Source organism: Pelmatolapia mariae, linkage group LG23 (assembly GCF_036321145.2).
Source record: "Pelmatolapia mariae isolate MD_Pm_ZW linkage group LG23, Pm_UMD_F_2, whole genome shotgun sequence".
Classification (NCBI taxonomy): Eukaryota; Metazoa; Chordata; class Actinopteri; order Cichliformes; family Cichlidae; genus Pelmatolapia; species Pelmatolapia mariae.
Genome location: NC_086246.1, coordinates 22,482,259 through 22,503,570, shown reverse-complemented (window position 1 = coordinate 22,503,570; position 21,312 = coordinate 22,482,259). Strand labels below are relative to the sequence as shown.

Sequence of the window (21,312 nt, the reverse complement as noted above, 5' to 3'; positions counted from 1 at the left end):
TCACCCATTCACACACACATTCACACACGCACATTCCAATGCTAAGTAGCTTCATGTCCTCTCTTATGTTGTCTCAAAAGTCCTTAAAAAGTAGAAATGTGAACAATTTGACCAGTTTCTAAATAGTCCTTTGTGGTAAGGTTGTTTTATCAACTACTGTGTGTGCACTTTGGTTGCCACAAAAACCTCCCCACTCAGCTAGAGCCTAACCTCAGCTAGCATTGGCTAACCAAAGTAAGACCCTGCCCTTAAATCTTTCTCCATGCAAAGAATGCACTGAGAGGTCCAAGTCAAACGAGAATCTTCCTCCTTGTGCAGCTGATTGGGTTTCCTCTTTCCCCTCACTTTGTTTCTGTGTATAATAACCTCTTAATGCTGCAAACATGCAGTTCCAGTAGTGGTTTCTCTCTCACACAGATCCTGTTTTCTTCCCCCCGTCTCTCCTCGTGCACAGATCCAGCTCCTCTGTGCTCTCAGCCCATGCAGCTCCACCCACCTGTAGATAAAAGCCAAACCCTCACCAGTGCTGCTGTTCAGCGTCTGTCACAAACTCCTTAAAAGCTCAGTGATACCGCAGCAGCAGCAGCACACACAAAGGTAAGTGATGCATCATCAAGCCTTATAGTTAAATGTGTTCATTTTGATTTGGTTTTGCTTTGGCTTGGTCGTCTGATTGCAAGGCAGAGACTGGATCATTTTCCTTTTTTGCCTTTTGGGATTGCACATGCAAAGAAACATGGAAACAGAGAAGCAAAGTAAATGTATCATAAGACATCCTACTTCACAGCTGTGAAGAATGGGCTGAGAGGTCTCCGCAGATCACATCTGACATTTTTCCCAATGCAGAGAAAGAGAGAGAAAGAAAAGAAAATCCAAAAGAGACACCTGGGAAGAATAACCCGGGCTTAAGCTTGTTAAAATAAATGCACAGTGCAGCGTCTCGGCAGGATTTAGCACCAGTTAGTGGAATGCCTTGACATTTTAGAAAGTTTAGGTGCATGTTTTTCAGGACAGGAGGAAAAAAGAGCAAGCACTTTTTCCTCCTGTGTTTACGGATAAGGAGATTTAGGTGTTAAGAGCTTTCTAGTAGTAATCTGTCCCGCATAAATAAGAGGAAACAGGATTTAAGAAAAAAGTCTCCTTAGCAGAACACTGGTGCTGGGGGCTGGAGACGGAAATTTTTATGCTTCATTAAAAAAAATTTTTAGAAAACCTCTTCTGCTGCTTCTTTGTCTTCTTCTTCTTCACTGTTATGCAGAAGTGAAGGTTTTCAGAGTTCCATACTGCAAGCCAGACTTTAAAATAAATTTTCTGATGTGGTGGTTCAAAATGACACGATGCAAAGCGATCACACTTATTGTATCTTTATCCTCTCAGCATAGTTTAAGGACATTAAATCTCAAAGTGCACCTGTCCATAAAGCGTAAACAAATCATGTGTCCATGTTATGATCATGTTAAATATGTCAAAGATGAAGTTGTTTGGGTTCATTCAAACAATTTTACACTTCAAAAGTGGCATTAAAGCAGATTAATTTGGTGCCAGCAAAGCAGCACATGTAATGAGCTATACAGACTTGTGTGATGACTGAGGCGATAAGTTTTGTAAGTGGGAGATGTGAAAGATCTGTTTTTTTCTCTAAATTCATGTACCATTCTTTAAAAGCAGCACCCATATCTAGGGTTATATATTTATATTAATAAACTACAACTGTTAATATGGGTTTTGGTAATTTAATGAGCTGTGGATATAAAGAGGTCCAGACAGCTCACATCAAGATAAGATGATCAACCGTTTTTCCATAGCAGTAACATGTCTGGACCTAACAGACATCCAAGAAGCTTGCATGTGTTCTTCATTGTTTTTCTAGGACTGCATTTGTTATGTTGTCAGAAGAGGAAATTTGTTATAAAGTTCAACTCAATCCGCAGATCAGTTTTAAGTTACTTAAAAAGTTTGGATTTTGTGAATGAGACTGTTTGAAGCCTCGCAAATGTGGTCAGTTTGGGGTTTTTTGGAAGGGTTAGTGTTTGCGTCCAAGGGCCAGGATGTCGCTGTATCTGCTCAAGTGAGCACTTGAGTTTTTTGGCCACAGAAAAGCTTCGCCATTTAAAACTGTTACAATATGCTGCCAAATAGTAAAGAAAATGTATTTTGGTGGCTTTTTGATGAAGAGTCGCACCTCTATGCTAAATGCCAAATCTGAAGCAGCTATTAGCGTAGTTTGGAAAAAAGACTGAAAACATATATTTAAAAAACCCTTTATATGTGTCTGCAAGCAACAATGTGTAAGCAATGTGACAAAGTTCCTTTAAAAATTGCTGTAGAGATTTTAAAATATGGAGACATTTTTTTTTTAAAATCTTTGAACATAACCAAGCTAGCTGCCCCCTCTTGTCTTTGTTCTAAGCTAATGCTCTTGCTAGCTTTCATATTTACTTTACTCTCAGTGTTTGTATCAAACTTTCATTAAAAATCACAATATTTCCCAAAATGGTGAAATATGTCGGTAACCATTTCTTACAGTGAACAGAATCAAGCTATTTATCAGCTATTTGGCTGCATTTTAGGTCAAATTATTCCACTATTTAAGGGATACTTCATCTTGTTTGCTAGGAGTGTCTGTGAGCATGCTGTGATTTCACATATTTATTACTCTGTTAATGTCTCTTGACAGCTCTCCTCTCCGAGTCTGACTCCTTTGCAGTTCTCACCTACCGAACAGGAAGTGTTTATGCAGCTCGGAGGGAATGTGCCTCTTGATCCCACAGCTGCAGCCTCTGTGATTTCAGGCCATGTGTCCAAATGCTCTCGTGCTACTGTGCAGAGTACTGCAGCCATAGAAATGTCTCAAATGATGAAATCAGGTTCACTTTATGGCAATCTTACAGTTTTAATCAAATACATATACTGTTAATGGTTCCACATTAGCTGCTGTCCTGACACGCTTTACTTTCTTTCAAAGCCACAGGTGGTAGCTCTGTTTCAAAACACCACTTTGTAGTTCCAGCTTTAAATTTTGCAGATTTATTACAAAGTGACTCTTATCTAAACTCCTAAGCAGAAGGAGTCCTAGTTCTTATAATCCCTCATAAATAGTGTGCTGCGAAAACATCTGGAAGTAGGAAAAGGGAGGAACATATTTTTTCCCTGAGTGGCATATTTTATGGTGTGACTGTATAACACATTAAGCTTCCCTTGGCTGCTGTCATGTCACCAGTCCAGGCGATGTATGCATGTCACATCAAGCCGTAAATGCTCCCCAGCCCACTTTATGATTGCAGTAAAATTGATATGAGTGCATTCAATGATTGATCAACTGTAGAGGTAGAGGAAACCATCAAAATGAAATTGCTGGTGATAAAACCCAAAAACAACCCTTCTCAAAGCAACATATAATCACCACCCAGTCATTTTTAAATATTAGACTGCTCCCAACCTCCAAACTACAGCAATTACTACTCCTCTGGAAGGGATCATATACCCACTTGTGCTCGTGATTTTAATATCCTCAGTACTTATATTGCAAAACCATTCATCTTAACATGTTGGAAACCTTCTGTGGTTTTTGACGTCAGTTTGAGGACAGAACTTGGCATGTTTGGGTCTTTACCAGCACATTTTCAGAGGTGTATTTAAGTAGAAACACCAATAAAACATAGTAAAAGTTCTGAATTTACATTATGAAGGCTTGACAGAAATTAGAGTCTGAAGTTCTTGCCATAAGCATGACTTGAACATTAACAGTCATGTGAAAAAGAGTTTTTACAGAACTCTATGCAGTAAACTTACTGCTTTTGTATGAAGGTAAGTATCTCAAAAATTGTTTGCTGGTCTGGAGCATTCCATTTTTGTCAACTCAAAGACAGTCTTCTCAGCAAATTCACCCTAAGGTCAGACCACGCAACTCTTAAAGAAACTACAACAAACCCAAGAACTACAGACTCTACAGGCCTCAGTTAGCATGTTAAATGTTAAAGTTCATGATAACATGATTAGAAAAAGATGAAACAAGTGTGACTTGTTTGGTAGGGTTTCCAGGAAAGTGTCTTCTTTCTAAAAAAAAAACAAAACACTTCTGGAGTTGCAAACCTAATGGATGGAGATGTTTGGCATAATCCCTAATGCACAAAAGCAAACAAAGCATATCAACACGAATACTTAATATCAAACACATCACAGTGGTGGCCAAGTGATGATTTGGGTTTGTTTTGCAGTCACAGGAATTCGGCACCTTGCAGTCATTAAGACGACCATGAACTCCTCTGTATAGACTTAAATGTGAGACCATCTGTCTGACAGCTAAAGCTTAGTCCAAATTCAGGCATAAAAAAGGGCAATGATCCCAAGCACAGCAGCAAAATTATAACAGAATGGCTGATAAAAAAAAAACAATCAAGGTGTCACAATGGGTCAGTCAAAGTGCAGGCATGCTGTGGTAGGACCTTAAGAGAGCTGTGCATAAATGAATGCTTGCAAATCTCAATATCCTGAACAAACTTTGTAAAAAAGAAAAAAAGAGGGGTCCAGAATTGGCCCACAATGATGTGACAGACTGTTTAAGTCAAAAAGAAAACTGTTACTTTATTACTTCATTTATTTAGTTAGTTATTGCAACTAAAGGTGCTACAAGTTACCAAATCAGTGTGCAAGTAACATTTTGCTTTTGTAGCCGTTTGATCCATTTTTTTAAGAGTCAGGCCTCTCCATGCTTTTACAAAACAGAACAAAATGCATCTAAAGGGTTAAAATAATATATATGTCATGTCTATATTATTTTTATGACTTTTATTGTTAAGGGTTTTTTTTGTGAAATGTTATATTTGACCTCATTTGCTTCCCACAAAGTATTTAAATGAAAACATGTGTGAAGACACGAGGGGAAATCACCATTTGGTGCAGCTGCCGACAGCGACTATCAACTTTCCAACCACCTGTTTCGCGCATGTTTAAAATTTGCATTTTAAAAACAAAGTGAGTGGAAAAACTCCAGTTTATTTTTTAAATATGCACTACATCTGGATGGAAAGTTTACTGTGGACATCTGAAATGTGACAGCTGAACTTCTGTTCTTCTACACTGGACGATATTTCCCACTGAAATAGGAAGTAGAAAAGCACAAACATTAGTTCTTGAGTAAATATAGTATCCGATCGGAAATTGGAAAAACGGAGGCAACACAGGGTGTGCTGTTCCCTGATTTGCTCATAACTGGAAATCTATTTATGCAGCTGCAGAATTCTCCAGTGGAGTCTGTGGTTTTAGCACAGTATTACTGATCAGATCTGATTATTAGCCAAACATTGTTATTACTTTTAAAAATATTCTTTCACTGGTCCATTTTTAGCACCAGCTAAATACGAGGGAGAACAAGAAAGATTGCGGCAGAGACCGCACAAAGTTCAAGGGAAAACTCTAAATCTGATGCAAGCATTTTTTTGTTGCTGTGGAACATCTACCTATAAATCTTCCCTATTTAAATCAAATTCGATAAGATCCAAAAATAAACATTGTCATCCTTTCTTCTCATTGAATTTCTTTTTCTTTAAACATGGAAACAACCTAAAGTGCCTCTTCGTTCTGGGTTGCTATTAGTTGCTGTCCACTGACATCAGATACTCTGTTTTGACAGAACTCAAAAGCAAATAGGAAAATGATTCTCCTCCCACTCCAGTTTTTGCCCTGAAATGAAAATTGTGGGCAGGCACTCGGTGACTTGTGGTTCCTAGAACTGCAGGAGAGGGGAAAATATGTCAGTGAGATGGGTGATGAGGTCGGGTGGACTGCGTGGGTTTATGTGCAAAGCTTTTCAAAGGATAGTGTGAGCGGTGAGCAATTAAAAATGCAAAAAGGCATCCAGGTGCTACATCCATGCATTGTGGGATTTGAGGCTGTGTGTAGATGTGACGTCAATGGCAAAAGCTGAAAAATATATATATAAGAAAGCGAAGAGAGCAAAGATGGAGAGATAGGAAGCTGAGCTGGGGAAGCGTTCACACCCATTTTGCTTCATTTTTAACTCACTGCTTAGGGGGAAAAGTTAATATTCTCACTATGAAGATGAGCAGGAAGAGGGAGAAATGATCAAAAAGTTACTTGATGATTGAGCTGAGATGAATCAGCTGCTTAGAGTGAATACAAAAGAGAAAAGCAGCACAGGATCCAGAATATAACCTGTGGTTGTTGGAGAATAACAAGGAGGAAAATGGGGATGATGATCATGCACAAAACCTAGTATAAATTACGCCAACAACAAAAAAAAATCTTATTATTAAAAACGCAGCCAGGATATCTTTTTTTCCCCCACTGGACTAATGAATCAAGTATCCACCGAGTCTGTGAAAAAGGCAAGTAAACAAAATAGGCTGTATTGATGAACTGAAAATCTGAGTAGTAATGTAGTTTGGCACCCTCTATTGAGCCACTTGCCTCACTACAGGTCCTGTCTGATAGATATCATTATTAGTAGAGCTGTTTTGACTTTATTTTCCTATCTTGGTTCTGGATACAGTGAGTTAGTTTTTTTTGGCTTCAGATGTGCGTTGTTGTCCTTGTCTGCAGAAACTCCAAGCATACCCACAGTGTGAGTACAGACTCCAGACTGAGACTGTAGAGGTGGAGTGTTTTTCTTATAAAGGTTAGCATCAGCTCACACAAATTCATGCAGTGGGTCGCACGTACACTCAGGTACATTCCCCAGATGTCGTCTTGGCGCTCGTGTTCCTGTCAGCTGATTGTTGCATTCCTTTGTGTTTGTGTGTAGGAGCTGAAAAGCGTTTCCACATTACACTGAAAGAATTGTTACACACATTATTGTATGAGAGTATTGTGTTTTACGAGGTCAGATGGGTTTGTTTTGACCATCCAAAATCGATGTTCATATTTTAGTGTGTTTTGACTCTATTTAAAAAAAAAAAAAGGTCAGTTGAAGAGAACAACATCTGTATTGTTCTTGGGTCTGCTGGAGCTCAGGTAGTGAAATCCCCATGGCAGTGTTGTTGAAATGAAATAAAGCATGATGCTGAAGCCTGAATCATGAGCCAGATCATTTCATGCTTTCTTTGTGTTAAATTCAATACAATTTTATTTATATAGCACCAATAACAGTAGCCTGCCTCAAGGTGTTTTACATTGCATTGTAAAGACCCTACAATAATAGAGTCATACCCTAACAATTAGATGACTCCTTTGAGCAAGCACCTGGTGACAGTGGGAAGGAAAAACTCCCTTTTAACAGGAAGAAACCCCAGACAGAGCCAGTCTCAGGGAGGGGCAGCCATTTGCCGTGACCGGTTGGGGATGAAAGGAGGAAGACAGGACAAAAGACACATTCAACAATCCTAAATTCACTTTGACCTAGTCAAAGTTTCTATGGTGACCTGTCCAGATAAAAAGAGAGGAACCTTTGTGACACTAAGAGTATAGGGTTAGGAACTAAACATAAGTACTTTCTTTACTTATGTTTAGTCATGCTCTTGGAAATGATGCACAGTGAAGCTTGGCATTGTTTTGCTGAAGATAGCAATGTCTTCCTAGAAATGTAAAAATATGTCTGGACTAATTTTCTCACGTGACATCATGTGCACAATGCTTGAACGTTGTCCACCATATTGGACTATTGCTATTAGTGTACTCCCCAAATGGTTGGCAGTGGTTTCTAGAGGTTGCTGGCTGTCAGGGGAAATCGAATGCAAACAAGGTGCACCACCAAGAACCTCATGGTGATTGCTTTGATTCCTAGCAGGTTGTAACGGTTGCCTATAGTTTTTCATGTTTGTAGTAAAGCTTGAAAAAGTATGATGCACCTTTTTTAAAAAGGTGCAACGTTTAATTTGAAGGCAAGCAGTCTCCATTTCCAGTTTCTTTTGTGGTTTTCACTGTTTCACTATAGCTCGGAGTGTAGCCAGATAGTGCTTGCCGTCATGTCCGTCACTTCCATTCAAACTACAACTGCAACAATATATGCTAGCAACCAGAAGGAAGTTTTTGCCAACCAGTTGGAGAATTTCCTCTAGCAACAAGTTGCCAAGGGGTCACTGTGGTCTGTAAGCTTGCATACCTGCACTAGGACTTAATTACTTTCCCTGCAATTGACATCAAGTTCTAGCAGCTACTCACAACCAATCAGGGAGTACTTATTGTTTTCCTGATGACTACTGGTTGCCAGACGGTTGCAGACCAGTCTCTAGGCTTGTGTAATGGGGCCTTGTTCACTTCATCCACTTGATCCTACATTGTGACCATGATTGCAACGCATCCAAAATGTTGGATAAGTTAACACCACATTGTCAGAGGATGTCTGGAAAACCTCAGTACATATTGTTTAGCATTAATAGAGCTTAACACTTTATTTATAAATGTATAAATATTTGAAGTATCATGGTTGTACAAGGCATTCACAAGGTACTGATATCTGAACATGGACAGAAAAAAGCTCTGCCTAGTTGTTGCCATGTGCGCTTCACATTACTGTACTCCTCAACCATTTTAGGCTCGAGAGAAAATTCCAGTGGTTCCTGAAAGATGACAATTATTTTTTTAATCTTACAGCCAAAATGACAATATGTCCATTAGGCCAGTATAAATCTCGCTCAATAAGCTTCTGGATATTGTTTTGAAATTGTTTTAGAATTCTGGAGTTTTTCTCTTGCATTTGGATTTGTTCACTAACAATGGTCACAGCCATTCAGCATTAATTTGTAGCCTTGACACTTGCACACAAAGGCTTCTCTGTCAATGATCAGTATGTATCATTGGTGTTGAAATTTCAAAAGTTTGCTTTATATCCTGCACCACAGTTAGTTTCCCACTCTTATTGGAAAAGAAGGACCCTCTGTTTAAAGTACAAAAGCCAAGCCTGACCACAGGCAATTAAGACTGGCACCCGTGTCGATAAGCAATGACATGCCTCTGTTCCTCACCGTTTGTTTATCAAGCGATAGATTCCCCACATCTGGAATAAGTCAGGAGAGGAACACAGAGGAGAAATGGAAATGTGATTATTTCCAAAGCCAATCTAGAGGTGATAAAAGACTGGTGGCTCATCACCAGGCGAAGCCAGCTGCGGTTGTATGTATTGGCAAAGAGGCTGAGAGGAACCAGGAACCACAGTGGGCCAAGTAGTCTTTGTTGCATGAGATTGTCATCGAGTGTGGGGTGTGGAGGTGTCTGAAGAGATTTCATCAAAGCTGAGGTCATGCACAAGGTGAAAGTTTAAATCATAGAAGGGATTCTAAGTCGATTCTATTTGGTTGTTGTTGCAGAGAGGAAATATTTATTGTCAAGCTATTCGTTCAGGGACACTGCAAGACCATATTGTGTTGAAAAAAGATGTTTGAGAGTAGTTGTTTTTCATCTGCAGCTTTTGTCAGGTTCACTGTGAAACATAATTGTGAATGCATAATGGTCATGCCTAGTTTCCTGACTAGACTAAACTCTTCAGTTTGTCCAATAATTTTGTCAGAAACAATGATTGTGTCGTGAAAGTGTCATTATTAGAGCGTGTGCTTTTACTTTAAGCACCTCATAACTACATGCTTCTTGATAAAGAATTGCAAACCTTTCGTTGTGCCGGGAGAAGCTGTTCCTCTTAAATCTTAAAACAAAGGTGGAAAGCAAATGCGTGAGAATTTTACTGCAGCCGTTGTGATGGAAAAAATGTAATAACCCAGAACAAAATGATTCAGGTTTCTTTATTTGTTGTGTTAAAATGTTTGCCACGCAAGGTACTCAAATATCAAAGCTGAACACATAGTGCAATGTCGTTAGAATTCAATACTTATTGCAATTTAGTCTGTGGTCTAGACGCTCCAATTGCTTTCCCATTAAACCGTCTGGAAACCAAAAAATGACTGATGATATCGACCGTCTGTAAATAAAGGCTAGCTGTATAATTAAGGGCAGCTACCCTGACAGCGTGACACAATCAGTTAATAAGCTTCAATAAACTCTTCAACTGTATCACAGCACCACAGCACTGGTGTAGAGTGGACCGTGCTTGCGTTTTGATTCGGATGTTTGTGTGCACTTGCCTGTATTGAATGTCAGTTGTGTTCATTTCCATAATTTGTTATACTTGCCACTTGGAAAAGGCATTTTTAATCTCAATAATACCTTTTATCTGGATAAATAAATTATATATATTATATAAAACATCTGCCACAACATGTCCTGCCAAATATTGTCTGTTGCCACCTCTATGTCATGTATGTTGGTCTTCAAAATTTGGCTAGACATGTGTATACTTTATACAAAACAGTCGTAGTGTGTACACAGATGTGCCTAAAAAGTGGCCGGCCAGTGACAGGTATATTTACTGAAATGGTCTGCTAGGTGTACCCAATAGTGTTTAGCCACAGGTATACTCAATGGGGAGAATAGGAAGAAATTTTTATGATGTTTTTGCAACAAATTGTTAATTAACTGTTTGAAAACGGTAAAACCTAAACTAAAACTGCATAGAAACAGTCGCCTCACAGCTGATTTTTGCTCACTATGACAAATGGTGTGGGAGCCAATGCCAAGGAAGAAAAATAATAATAAAGAACTTAGCCGAGCATAACATGTACTTGGGTTGTTTGCTTTGCAGCAAACCCACCAGTTAAAACTGGGTATGTTTTTGTATGGTTTATGTCTCTGAGCCATGAAGAGTGGCATATCCTTGGAGGTCCTCTTTGTTATTTCCTTGCCAAACATGTGTTCCTTTTTTGTCTGCAGAGCGATTTCCCAACGTGTGAAACCATGTTCTGCTTAGAAGCTCAATATTTGAGGATCAGTCTCCTGCTGGCTTTATAGCTGAAAAAGATTAAACAAGTGATTTTGCTCCAAGATTGAATGTTTGGAGATGCATGAAAAGCAAAAGATTGTCTCGCCTAAAATGTGACATTAAAACGCTGACATGACTGAAATTCAGTCAGTTGGCAAATTGTTTTTTATTGAAGCGGTCTGTTCTTTTTTTCTCTGGAAGAAATTCATTAAAAATGTAAAACAGCAGCTGAAACTCTGGACTTTTAATGACTATTTAAATGAAATGTTCCAACAGTGAGTTTCCAAATATTTTGTGCCTAAGGGTGGATTTATGGAACCATTGCATAGGTCTTTGAGTACACAGAGAAAAGGACTATGGGTATGCAACCAACACAGAACTGCTTGTGTGCAGTCCTCCAAAAACAGCCCAGTAGTGCACTGGTAGAAACATTTGCTCACGACAAGGAAGACGCATGAACAAATATAAAAAGGCATGCATAATGGCTGCAGTGGACCACTTTCACTGTATTTAACACTTTGTTCCACATTATGACCTACGTCTCTTTCCTCCATGAACCAGCTGCACAAATGTTATGGGTGCTTCCCCATGTTTTGACTCAGGTGGTTTCTCTGATTGGGGTGATATTTCTGTAACTTGTCATAGATCTTACCCATAGATTTCCATGTATTTACATATGTGTTTGCCCAAGTTAGCTTTAGCCAAACTACAGAGCATTTGGGTAACAAATATATGTAAGTGCACTGACATGAAAGAAACACAAAGTTCGAATGCTGAGGAAGTTTACTTAAATATTAACGATATCAGTTTTCAGTTATTTATGCCATATGGGTAATAGACGGTCAGTGTTGATGGGTTACATTAGGGTAGTAGCAGCAGCAACTGCTTCATAGTAGTGCTTTCCAACACCTATACACATATGGCACTTTCAGTTGTTCTTCAATTTTTTACTTCAGGTGCTGAATCTAAAAATTGAACCAAATATATAGAACCACCAACCAGTCTTCTAACAATCTTCCTTACAGGCTTTCCTATTACCTTGGTCTTCCTGTGACCACTATGAACTTTAAACACAAAGAAATACTTAGATTAGAGGCAGTTTGCGTATATAGCTGTATTTTACCTTGTTAAATATTTGGGGTTCAAGCACAAACCATAAGTCTGAAAACGTTTCATAAATTAGGTGTGTTTGTTGTTGCTTCCCTCTGAGGTTTAATCCACAAAAGGCAAAGAAATAATGAGTGAACTGATCCTCCACAAACAGGGGTTCATCACACCTGAGGCAAACAAACCTAAACAGACATTTTCATCCCAAATGTTTTGCTAGTTCTGACAGTCAGTTACAGTCAGTGATATTAAAGGCCATGTTCTTCTTTGAAAAACAAAAAAGGTGATACAGAATTCATTACAATTTGTCATTCAGTTATGATCATCTCAGTTCTGAAGCAAAAGTTCACTTCAGGAGTGGTTGTGAATCAGTGTTGTAGTGTTTAAGTGTGATCTTTTTTATTCTTAATGGGTTTTTTTTTTTTAAATTAGCTTTCAGTTAACTGTGAGTTTCATGGCATTTATGTTTTTCTCTGAACATTTCATTGTTGGTATTGTGCTTCAAACTTTAACAGCTCTCATAAGAACAGACTCCACAGCTTCAAGCAGTCTGACCTATTTGACCGGACTAGAGTTTCACTCTTTCCTTTCAAAATTAATCTCTAGTCTATATATGCTGTTTAATCACATATTTAAACTGGTTTTCTTGAAGCATTTAGATCCGAGACTTCATAAATTACAAAATTCTGATAAAAATCAAACCCAGGTTTAGTAAGCTTTAGCTTTAGTACTTCCAGGCTACACTTGAGGTGTTCATTCATAGAGCTTTTCACTGTTTACTTTCACTGTTATCCTTCAAAAACTCAGTGAACGCCTGAACTTAGAACATGAGTAAAAGTGTGTTTTAAGATTGACGGTCGGGGCCTTTCTAATGTGGAGAGGTAAATCATTCCACATTTTCGGTGCCACAACCGCAAACGCCCAGTCACCTCTGTGAACCAGTCTTGACTTAGATGTGGCCAAGAGCAAGAGATCACTTGATCTAAGAGCTCTAGGGAGCATATAAGGCTGCAGGAAGTCACACAGATATTCTGGAGCCTGTCCGTTCAGTGCTTTATAAGTCATCAATAAAATTTTGCTATTTAATTCTAAAGTGGACTGGGAGCCAGTGAAGTGAGGCAACCACCAGGGAAATATGTTCGTGTCTCTTTGTATGTGTCAGGAGACGAGCTGCAGCATTCTGGACCAGCTGGAGCCGTGCTAGACAAGACTGGCTAACACCTACATATAAAGAATTACAGTAGTCCAGTTGAGATAAAAGCGTGAATTGCCCATTCTAGGTTTTTAAAAGATAAGAATGATCTCACCTTGGATAAGAGCCTCAATTTTAAAAAGGACCGCTGTACAACAGAGTTAATTTGTTTCTTAAAGGTAAACTTATTATCCAGTGTAACCCCCAAATTTTTTGCATGCAGTTTAACAAAAGGTACTAAACTGCGCAGGTCAAGATCTGGGGTACTAGAATTACAGCTTGGTCCAAAGATGATCACTTTTTTTTCCTTGTTAAAATTAAGAAAATTTAAGGCCATTCAAGTCTTGACTTCATCGAGACACTGAAATAAAGTTTCCAGCGAAGCGGAGGTGTTACTCTTTAGCCGGAAATATAATTGAGTGTCGTCAGCATATGAATGGAAACAGATGTTATGTTTCCTGAAAATTAAGCCTAGATATAGATAGAGAACAGAACTGGGCTTAATAAGGATCCCTGTGGAACACCGCAAGTAAAGGGAGCTGAAGAAGAGATAAAATCTCCGAGGCTCACAGAAAAGTCCTATCGGAGAGGTATGACCTGAACCAGTCCAATGGGGTGCCTTTGATACCACAGTGCTCCAGTCGGGAGATCAAGATGCTGTGATCGACAGTATCAAAGGCAGCGGTCAAGTCTAAGAGCAAAAGCACAGCCGATTCACCTGAGTCAGTGGCTAATAAAAGATTGTTAAGAACTTTTAAGAGTGCAGTTTCGGTACTGTGAAAGGCTTTAAAGACCAACTGAAACCTCTCTAGGATATCGTGACTATTTAGAAAGGATTGCAACTGAACAAATACAATCTTTCCTAAGATTTTTGACCGAAACGAGCGCTTAGAAATAGGTCTAAAATTTGCAAGGACAGAGGAATCAAGATTAGGTTTTTTGAGGTTTTTTAGACTTTTAGGCACCAAACGGCAAAAGGTCCTGTGTTATGTGTGTTGGTATTTTATAAGCACAGTAGTTTGAATGTTGAATGCACAATGTCAAAATCGTCTGAAGCACATCCAACTCTTTCTGTCTTTGAGTGCTTTTTAGTAGTTTTTCCAATTACTGAAGATCGACACACAGACTCGAACTTGAACTCTAAAGACTTTACTGAAGACTTTTTACATGCTAAGCTATTATGTTGCCTCTTGGCTTATCTCAGGATCAAACTTATAACCTTGAAATATGTAGATATTGTTCAATAACATTATGAGGCTTTGAGAGAGTGGTGGAGAGAAGATTCTGAAAGCTTCTGCTGGTAGTTTTCTCTAGCAATTAATTATTTAATATTGAAATATGTATATAGTTAGATGAGAAGTGCAGTCACTTCACCGTAAGTGGGTCCTGGGTTTATGTCCACCTGTCAGCTGGGGCCTCTCTGTGTAGAGCCTGCCTGTTCCCCCTGTTCCTGTGTGGGTTCCCTCCCACAGTACAAAGATTCTAAACTGGCTGTAAGTGTGCATATCTGAATGGGTGTCCACATCTCAATGTTAACCCTGCAGTAGATGGCAACCTGTGCAATAGCTACTGCAACATATTCAACCCTAACATCTCTAACATGCTGATTTTGCAGATAAACTAGACACATAAGTATTTCCATTCTAAAAATAATCCCCTGGAAACATCCAGCCAACACAACTTAGCTTTCTTTTTAGAATAATTGCTCTAAAAAATGTAAGCAAGCCTTCAGTTATTGCAGCTTTCCAAAATGTTTGATCTTTTTGGTTCGGTTTCAGGACACACAAACACTGCAGCTGAGGAAAACATGCATTCACCCATCAGTGTTTATTTTCACACAGTGCTTTTGGCAGTGCTTAGCTGATCTCCTTAGCGCAGACATGTTTAAAGAATTAAAGATTATGTTCAAAACTGGCCACATCCCCTGTGGGGCCTCTTAATTACAATATGTACGTGTGAATCACTTCAAGGATGTGGGAGGCTTTTACACAGTGTTTCTGAAAAGATGTCTAAGCTAGGTCACATATGTGCAGTGGAGGGTTTTGGCAATTTTCTTTGGTTTGACAAGTGAATTTTGTAAGCTCTTGAAAGCTGGCATTTGAATTCATCTATGTACCAGTATGGTTTAAGAGCATGGCCATAAACCATTAAGAGGCTTAATTATTATTATTTTCTTCTCTAAATAATTAAATGCTGTTTGCACAGCATTTATCCCATTGATGAGTAGCACAAGACACCCTAAATGAGCAAACTCTATTCACATTAATTAAGTAAATTACCTATAAGTAAATAATACATTCATTATACAAATATATGTATCAATGTCAACCAATAACGCTGTTTACTTGTGTTACAAACTGTGAAGTTTATTTGCTTTTACAAAACAGCATTTTCTGTATTTTATGGGAAGATGTGTAGTGGTTTTGGAAACTAATTGATATTCACCTAAAGAATCAAGATACCTTCAAGGATACCGCTAACGAGATATATAGATATGAAGATAGATATGAAGATTTTTCATGTGTGTAGATGCTTTCATTTAATTTCACTGAAATTTTTATATCTGTCTTATAGTTCCACTTTTTGTTTCTCCATTGCAGAAAATGGTGGCTGTACCCCTCCATTCTTTCTATCTTCTCATCACAGTGTTACAGCTATGTTTACTATACCTCGCTCATGGTGGGGTGTATTATGGACATAAACAGCCACCCCAACAGTCCCAGCCATTGCCACAATATGATGCATATCCACAGCAACAGTTTCTGGAGAATGAGATGCCAATACTTCCTCAGTATGGACAAGAGTTTCCTCAACCGCCATTGCACATGGGCAAAGAGAGACCACTGACAGATGGCAAAGGTGAGTTCAATAAGTTTGTGAAAAATTACTTTTAGCTCCTGCATCTCGTCTAATACCATAATTAACAAAAACTAACAACCTGCTGTAAATCAGATCAAATACGTCAATGGGTCCTTTTTACATATTTATCTATATATTCTAACAACATATGACATGAACTAAATTCTTAGCTTTTTTCATTGACTAACTAACACCTTTTTGCTAAAAAGTGCCTTCAAATTCCATTATAAATACAGGGGAGATGGCATAAAACTGACAAGATATTAACTTAAGTGCACTGCTACAATAAATTAATTATTTACATGGAGCGCTCGCTGGTTTCTTAATTTTCTTTCTTTCTTTTTTTTTTCTTGTGTTTTTTTTTCTCCTGTGCTTGTGCAACTTACTTTACAGTAGATTCATTACATCTGTTTTTATTATTTCAACAGCACTGTAAATAATTGTTTTAGTTCATTATTAGTTCATTTATTTATAATTAAATGACCTAATAAGGGGTCATCCATTTTCAGATGCAGTGAGCAGTAACTGTATTAATTTTTTTTAGTTAACATCCATCACAAACTACTGATAACCATTGTTGGGGAGTAACGGAATACATGTATCGCCGTTACGTATTTACAATACAAAATATGAGTAATTGTATTCCGTTACAGTTACCGTTTAAAAAGGTGGTATTCAGAATACAGTTACTTTGTTGAAATAAAGGGATTACATGGCAGTCTTTTCCTGTTTCATATGTTAGGCTATCCCCTCTCTATTTTTGGTAATTCCACGCCGGTGGAAACCCAAACAAAACACACATTAAGAGGCTCAAATGCCTGTGTCTCAATCTCACGTCTCATAATGACGTGAAGAAATATTTTTTAAAATGATTTAATATGAAGGCAATAGGCAGAGTATTACAGGCATAGCCCTAAAGAATGTAGCCTCATGAGCAGTGTAGTCCGTGCTGCAGGGAGAATGGACTGCCATACCCGTTATGTGTATGGCAGTCCATGTTGTCACAGAGCAGAAACGGGAGCTGGAAGCATGTAAATATAATAATAACCACTGCAGCCAAGAAGAGTGCCTGACGAGCTCAGTTGTAAGTAAGCTATTAAGACTCGACTGTACACTGTGTTCGTGTTTTCCTCCGAAACAATAAGTTCCTTTGGAGCAGCCTTTCAACGCCTCTCTCTGTCTCTCGCTAGCAAAGCTGACCCAGACAACAAAGTAAAGCTAGTTTTCGGCTACGAGCCCGACACGGAACCCGACGTATTAGCCAGAGGTCCCTTTACTATGGTTCAGAGCCGCGGACCTGTTTTATATACGGGCCGAATAGTTTTCTATACGAGATGACTGCAAAAAGTGCAGCCTTACCTAATGTCCACCCTACTGTTACTCATTTTATATTAAGATTTAAAAATCTAGTTGCTATTGGTATGGCGAGTAACCTTCAGTAATAGTAATAAATCGCACAGCAATAGTACATTCATGTAGTTGTAAAAAAGCATGATAATATATTAAGTAATCCAAAGTATTCAGAATACGTTACTCTCATTGAGTAATGTAACAGAATAGATTACAAAATACATTTTGGGGCATGTATTCTGTAATCTTCCCAACACTGCTGATAACTGATCATGTCAGATCATTATTTAGTGGGTCAACACTTACCTCTTTTAGTATTTTCCTTGACAGGACAAACCTTTCCCAGAGGAGCTAAAGGTCCACGCCCTCCTGTTCCAGGGGTAAAAGGTCTCCCAAAGGGACTGCAAGGAATTCAAGGTCCCCCAGGGCCAACAGGACCACCAGGACCACAAGGCCCTCCTGGGCTTCCAGGTCAGGGATTGCCAGGTTTACCAGGAAAGCCAGGCCCTCCTGGTCCTTCTGGCTACCCAGGAGTTGGAAAACCCGGTATGCCAGGATTGCCAGGAAAACCTGGAGGACCTGGATTACCAGGATCAAAAGGTGATCTTGGTCCTAATGGTGATGTAGGTGTAACTGGACCTCCTGGGCCTCCAGGACTTCCAGGTCCCTCAGGACTCCCTGGGATTCCAAAAGCAGGAGATCAGGGACTTCCAGGACAGCGAGGTCCTCTAGGGGAGCCTGGCCAAAAAGGTCTGCCTGGGCTTCCTGGTCCTCCAGGCCCCAAAGGAGACAAAGGACTTGGTATACCTGGTTTTCCAGGCTTGAAAGGGCCTGGTGGACCACCAGGTCCACCTGGACAGGTGGGCATTGCTGGCATTGGTAAACCTGGTATGAATGGTCTTCCTGGGCAACCAGGAATACCAGGAAAGCCTGGTTCTCCTGGAGAACCAGGACTGGCAGGGGCACCTGGTGAAAGAGGCCAACCAGGTGTACCAGGTGTACCAGGAATTGGAAAACCAGGAAAAGATGGTTTCAGTGGGCAACCGGGGGTATCTGGAGGGAAGGGGGAACCAGGTCTCCCTGGTTTACCAGGGAACCCAGGCTTGCCAGGTTATGGTACACCTGGGTTTCCAGGACCTAAGGGTCATAAGGGACATGCTGGTCTTCCTGGAGCACCAGGTCCAAAAGGTGATAAAGGTCACCCAGGTCTCACAGGTGTCATTGGTCCCACTGGTTCAAGTGGAATACCTGGCCCACCAGGTCCAATAGGCCTTCCTGGTAGTCTTGGCTTCCCAGGATTAAAAGGAGATGATGGTGTCATAGGGCCAAGAGGAAATCCAGGAGTAAAGGGTCAGACAGGTCCTCCAGGGCTTCCCGGACAGCCTGGTAGATCAGGAGAGGGTGGACAACCAGGACCAAGAGGCTTACAAGGGCCCATTGGCCCAAAAGGAGAAGCTGGTGTTAGGGGTTTACCTGGTGCCCCTGGTGCTGCAGGATTAACAGGAACAAGAGGAGAAGGGGGACAGGCTGGAGAGAAAGGCCCCCAGGGGCCACAAGGTATTCCAGGGCTTACAGGACCAGGGGGCCCAATTGGACCCCCTGGGCTTCCTGGACGAAAAGGCGATGCAGGCTTACCAGGTAAACCTGGCTATCCTGGTGAGGGAACCCCAGGACCCCCAGGTCTTGTTGGTCCACAAGGTAACCCCGGTCCCAGTGGTCCTCCTGGATTTCCAGGGCAACCGGGACAACCTGGACCCCCTGGACCTCCTGGACAACCTGCTACATTTCCTGACCTTGGACAGATCCTTCCTATGACTGGCCCATACAGTGGCCAAAAACAAGGTTACAAGAACCCAAATGGAGGTGAGATTGGTGGAAATGGCCCTGAGCTGCCTGCATTCACAGCTAAACTCACAAATCCATTCCCCCCTGTGGGTTCCCCTGTCATCTTTGACAAACTCTTGCACAATGGCAATCAGGACTACAGTCCCCAGAATGGTGTTTTTACCTGTAGCATACCAGGGATCTACTACTTTTCTTACAACGTACACTGCAAAGGAGGTAATGTGTGGGTGGCACTGATGAAGAATAATGAGCCAGTTATGTACACTTATGATGAGTATAAAAAGGGATTGCTAGATCAGGCTTCAGGGAGTGCAGTACTCCCATTAAGAAAAGGAGACACTGTGCATATACAGCTACCATCGGAGCAGGCAGCAGGACTTTATGCTGGTCAGTATGTCCACTCCACATTTTCTGGATACCTACTGTACATTATGTAATAAATTATAATAAAGGTGAGAATAATAGCACAGATCTGACCATAATGTAAGTAAAACTACTTCAGTCACAAGGTACAATGTAGGTCAAGTTAAACGGGTTACATCGAGAATTGGGAAGATCTTCTTTAGTTCTTACTGTAGTTATTACTATTATTATTATAATTATTATTATAACAACACTATATGTACCACAACTGTATTTACTTACAAATAAATATCAGAAAGGGAAGTTATAAAACCATGGCCAAAATTTGTATATAAATGTTATGATAAATCACTTGGCTTTTAGCCATTCCATTGTCTTAATTACACATATATTCTTATATTCATCTACAGACAGTATATCATGGCTTCTGATAACTCCTCATACAGTGCAGATTTACAGTATATCTTCTTTTTATTCACTTGACAGGACAGCAGTTTCTGTTCTACAATTATAAACCGCATACTGGGCATGTACGAACCTATCACTTTATTTTTCTTAGTTATAAATTACAGTTGGGTTATGTATTAGGGTTCATCATGTAATTATTAAATTATTGTTAGACTTTTTTTTGTTTTTTGTAATGTTGAATTTTTTAATATGAAAAGATATTCATATGCATTTTACCACACGTATTCACTTAACAATAACATAACCATTGGCTATTTTATTAAATGTCACACCAGTCCACACAGTCCATAACAGAACAGCAAAAAAAAATACACGTTTATTTTGTCCACAGTAGCTTGATTTTTCCCTTTGATGTCCTAGTGTTTTTTTATTTGTAATAAATATAAACTGAAAGGTACGTGTGAGTTTGTCAGTATTCTCTGTAATTTATTTGTTTGACTACTGATTACTTGGATTTGTCTTGTGTGTTGAACACTAAATGGAGAATTCATTCCTAAATGCAGGACACATAAAATAGCAATACCCATTCATATGACTGTGCCACTTTTTTTCTTTGGTTGTTTAGGGGTTTTTTTTGGATTTTTAAGTTTTGTTTTTCCAAACTGAGGATAAGCCGTTTTGGTATGACATTCTTTAAAAGTACTTTTCCTAATATTCCTTTATTTTCAGACAAAAACTGTGCCGTAAGTATGTGAATTTTGATCTTTGTTGTTTTTTCTTGGCAAGATGATGGTTTAATAAAAAAAAATAAAAAAATAAAAAAATAAAATTTTGTCTTGACCTAATTTTTAAGATGATGTTTGTGCTTTGCAAAGCAAAAACATTGTGCTCTATAGATTCCTACACCAACAACAATCAACAAGAATGAAAAACATGTAGCCAAGACCTTAATCAACACAGCAAAATTGAACTGGACCATGTCTGGACTTGATTCTTTGTGGTATAGATTCAACAAAGTGCTGGAAACATTCCTCAGAGATTTTGGGCCATATTGACATGACAGCATCACACAATTGCCGCAGATATGTCAACTGCACATCCAAAATGTCAATCTCAAAATGTTCTGCCACATCTCGAAGATGCTCTACTGGATTGAGATCTGATGACTGTGGAGGTCATTTGAGTACAGTGAACTTATTAACATGCTCAAGAAACCAGTTTAAAGATGATTTGAGCTTTGTGAAATTGCACATTATTCTGCTGGAAGCCCCCATTAGAAGATGGGTCATAAGGGGTCATGTGGGATGGACTGGACATGGTCAACAATAATACTCAGGCAAGCTGTGACGTTTAAACAATCCTCAGTTTGCACTGAGGGGTCCAAATGTCACAGCAGAAATCAGACCAGGCAATTTTCTATTGT

At 39.4% G+C, this 21,312-nt stretch overlaps 1 protein-coding gene across 1 annotated transcript; it reads left to right on the top strand.

Annotated features, from left to right (window-relative positions):
• The first annotated feature begins 479 nt into the window (after positions 1-479).
• Positions 480-20,687, top strand: LOC134620848 (collagen alpha-1(VIII) chain-like). Its single transcript, XM_063467165.1, has 3 exons — positions 480-597; positions 15,665-15,923; positions 17,604-20,687. The coding sequence occupies exons 2-3, from the start codon at positions 15,668-15,670 to the stop codon at positions 19,553-19,555; spliced, it is 2,208 nt and encodes a 735-aa protein (XP_063323235.1). The 5' UTR covers positions 480-597; positions 15,665-15,667; the 3' UTR covers positions 19,556-20,687.
• The last annotated feature ends 625 nt before the right edge of the window (positions 20,688-21,312 follow it).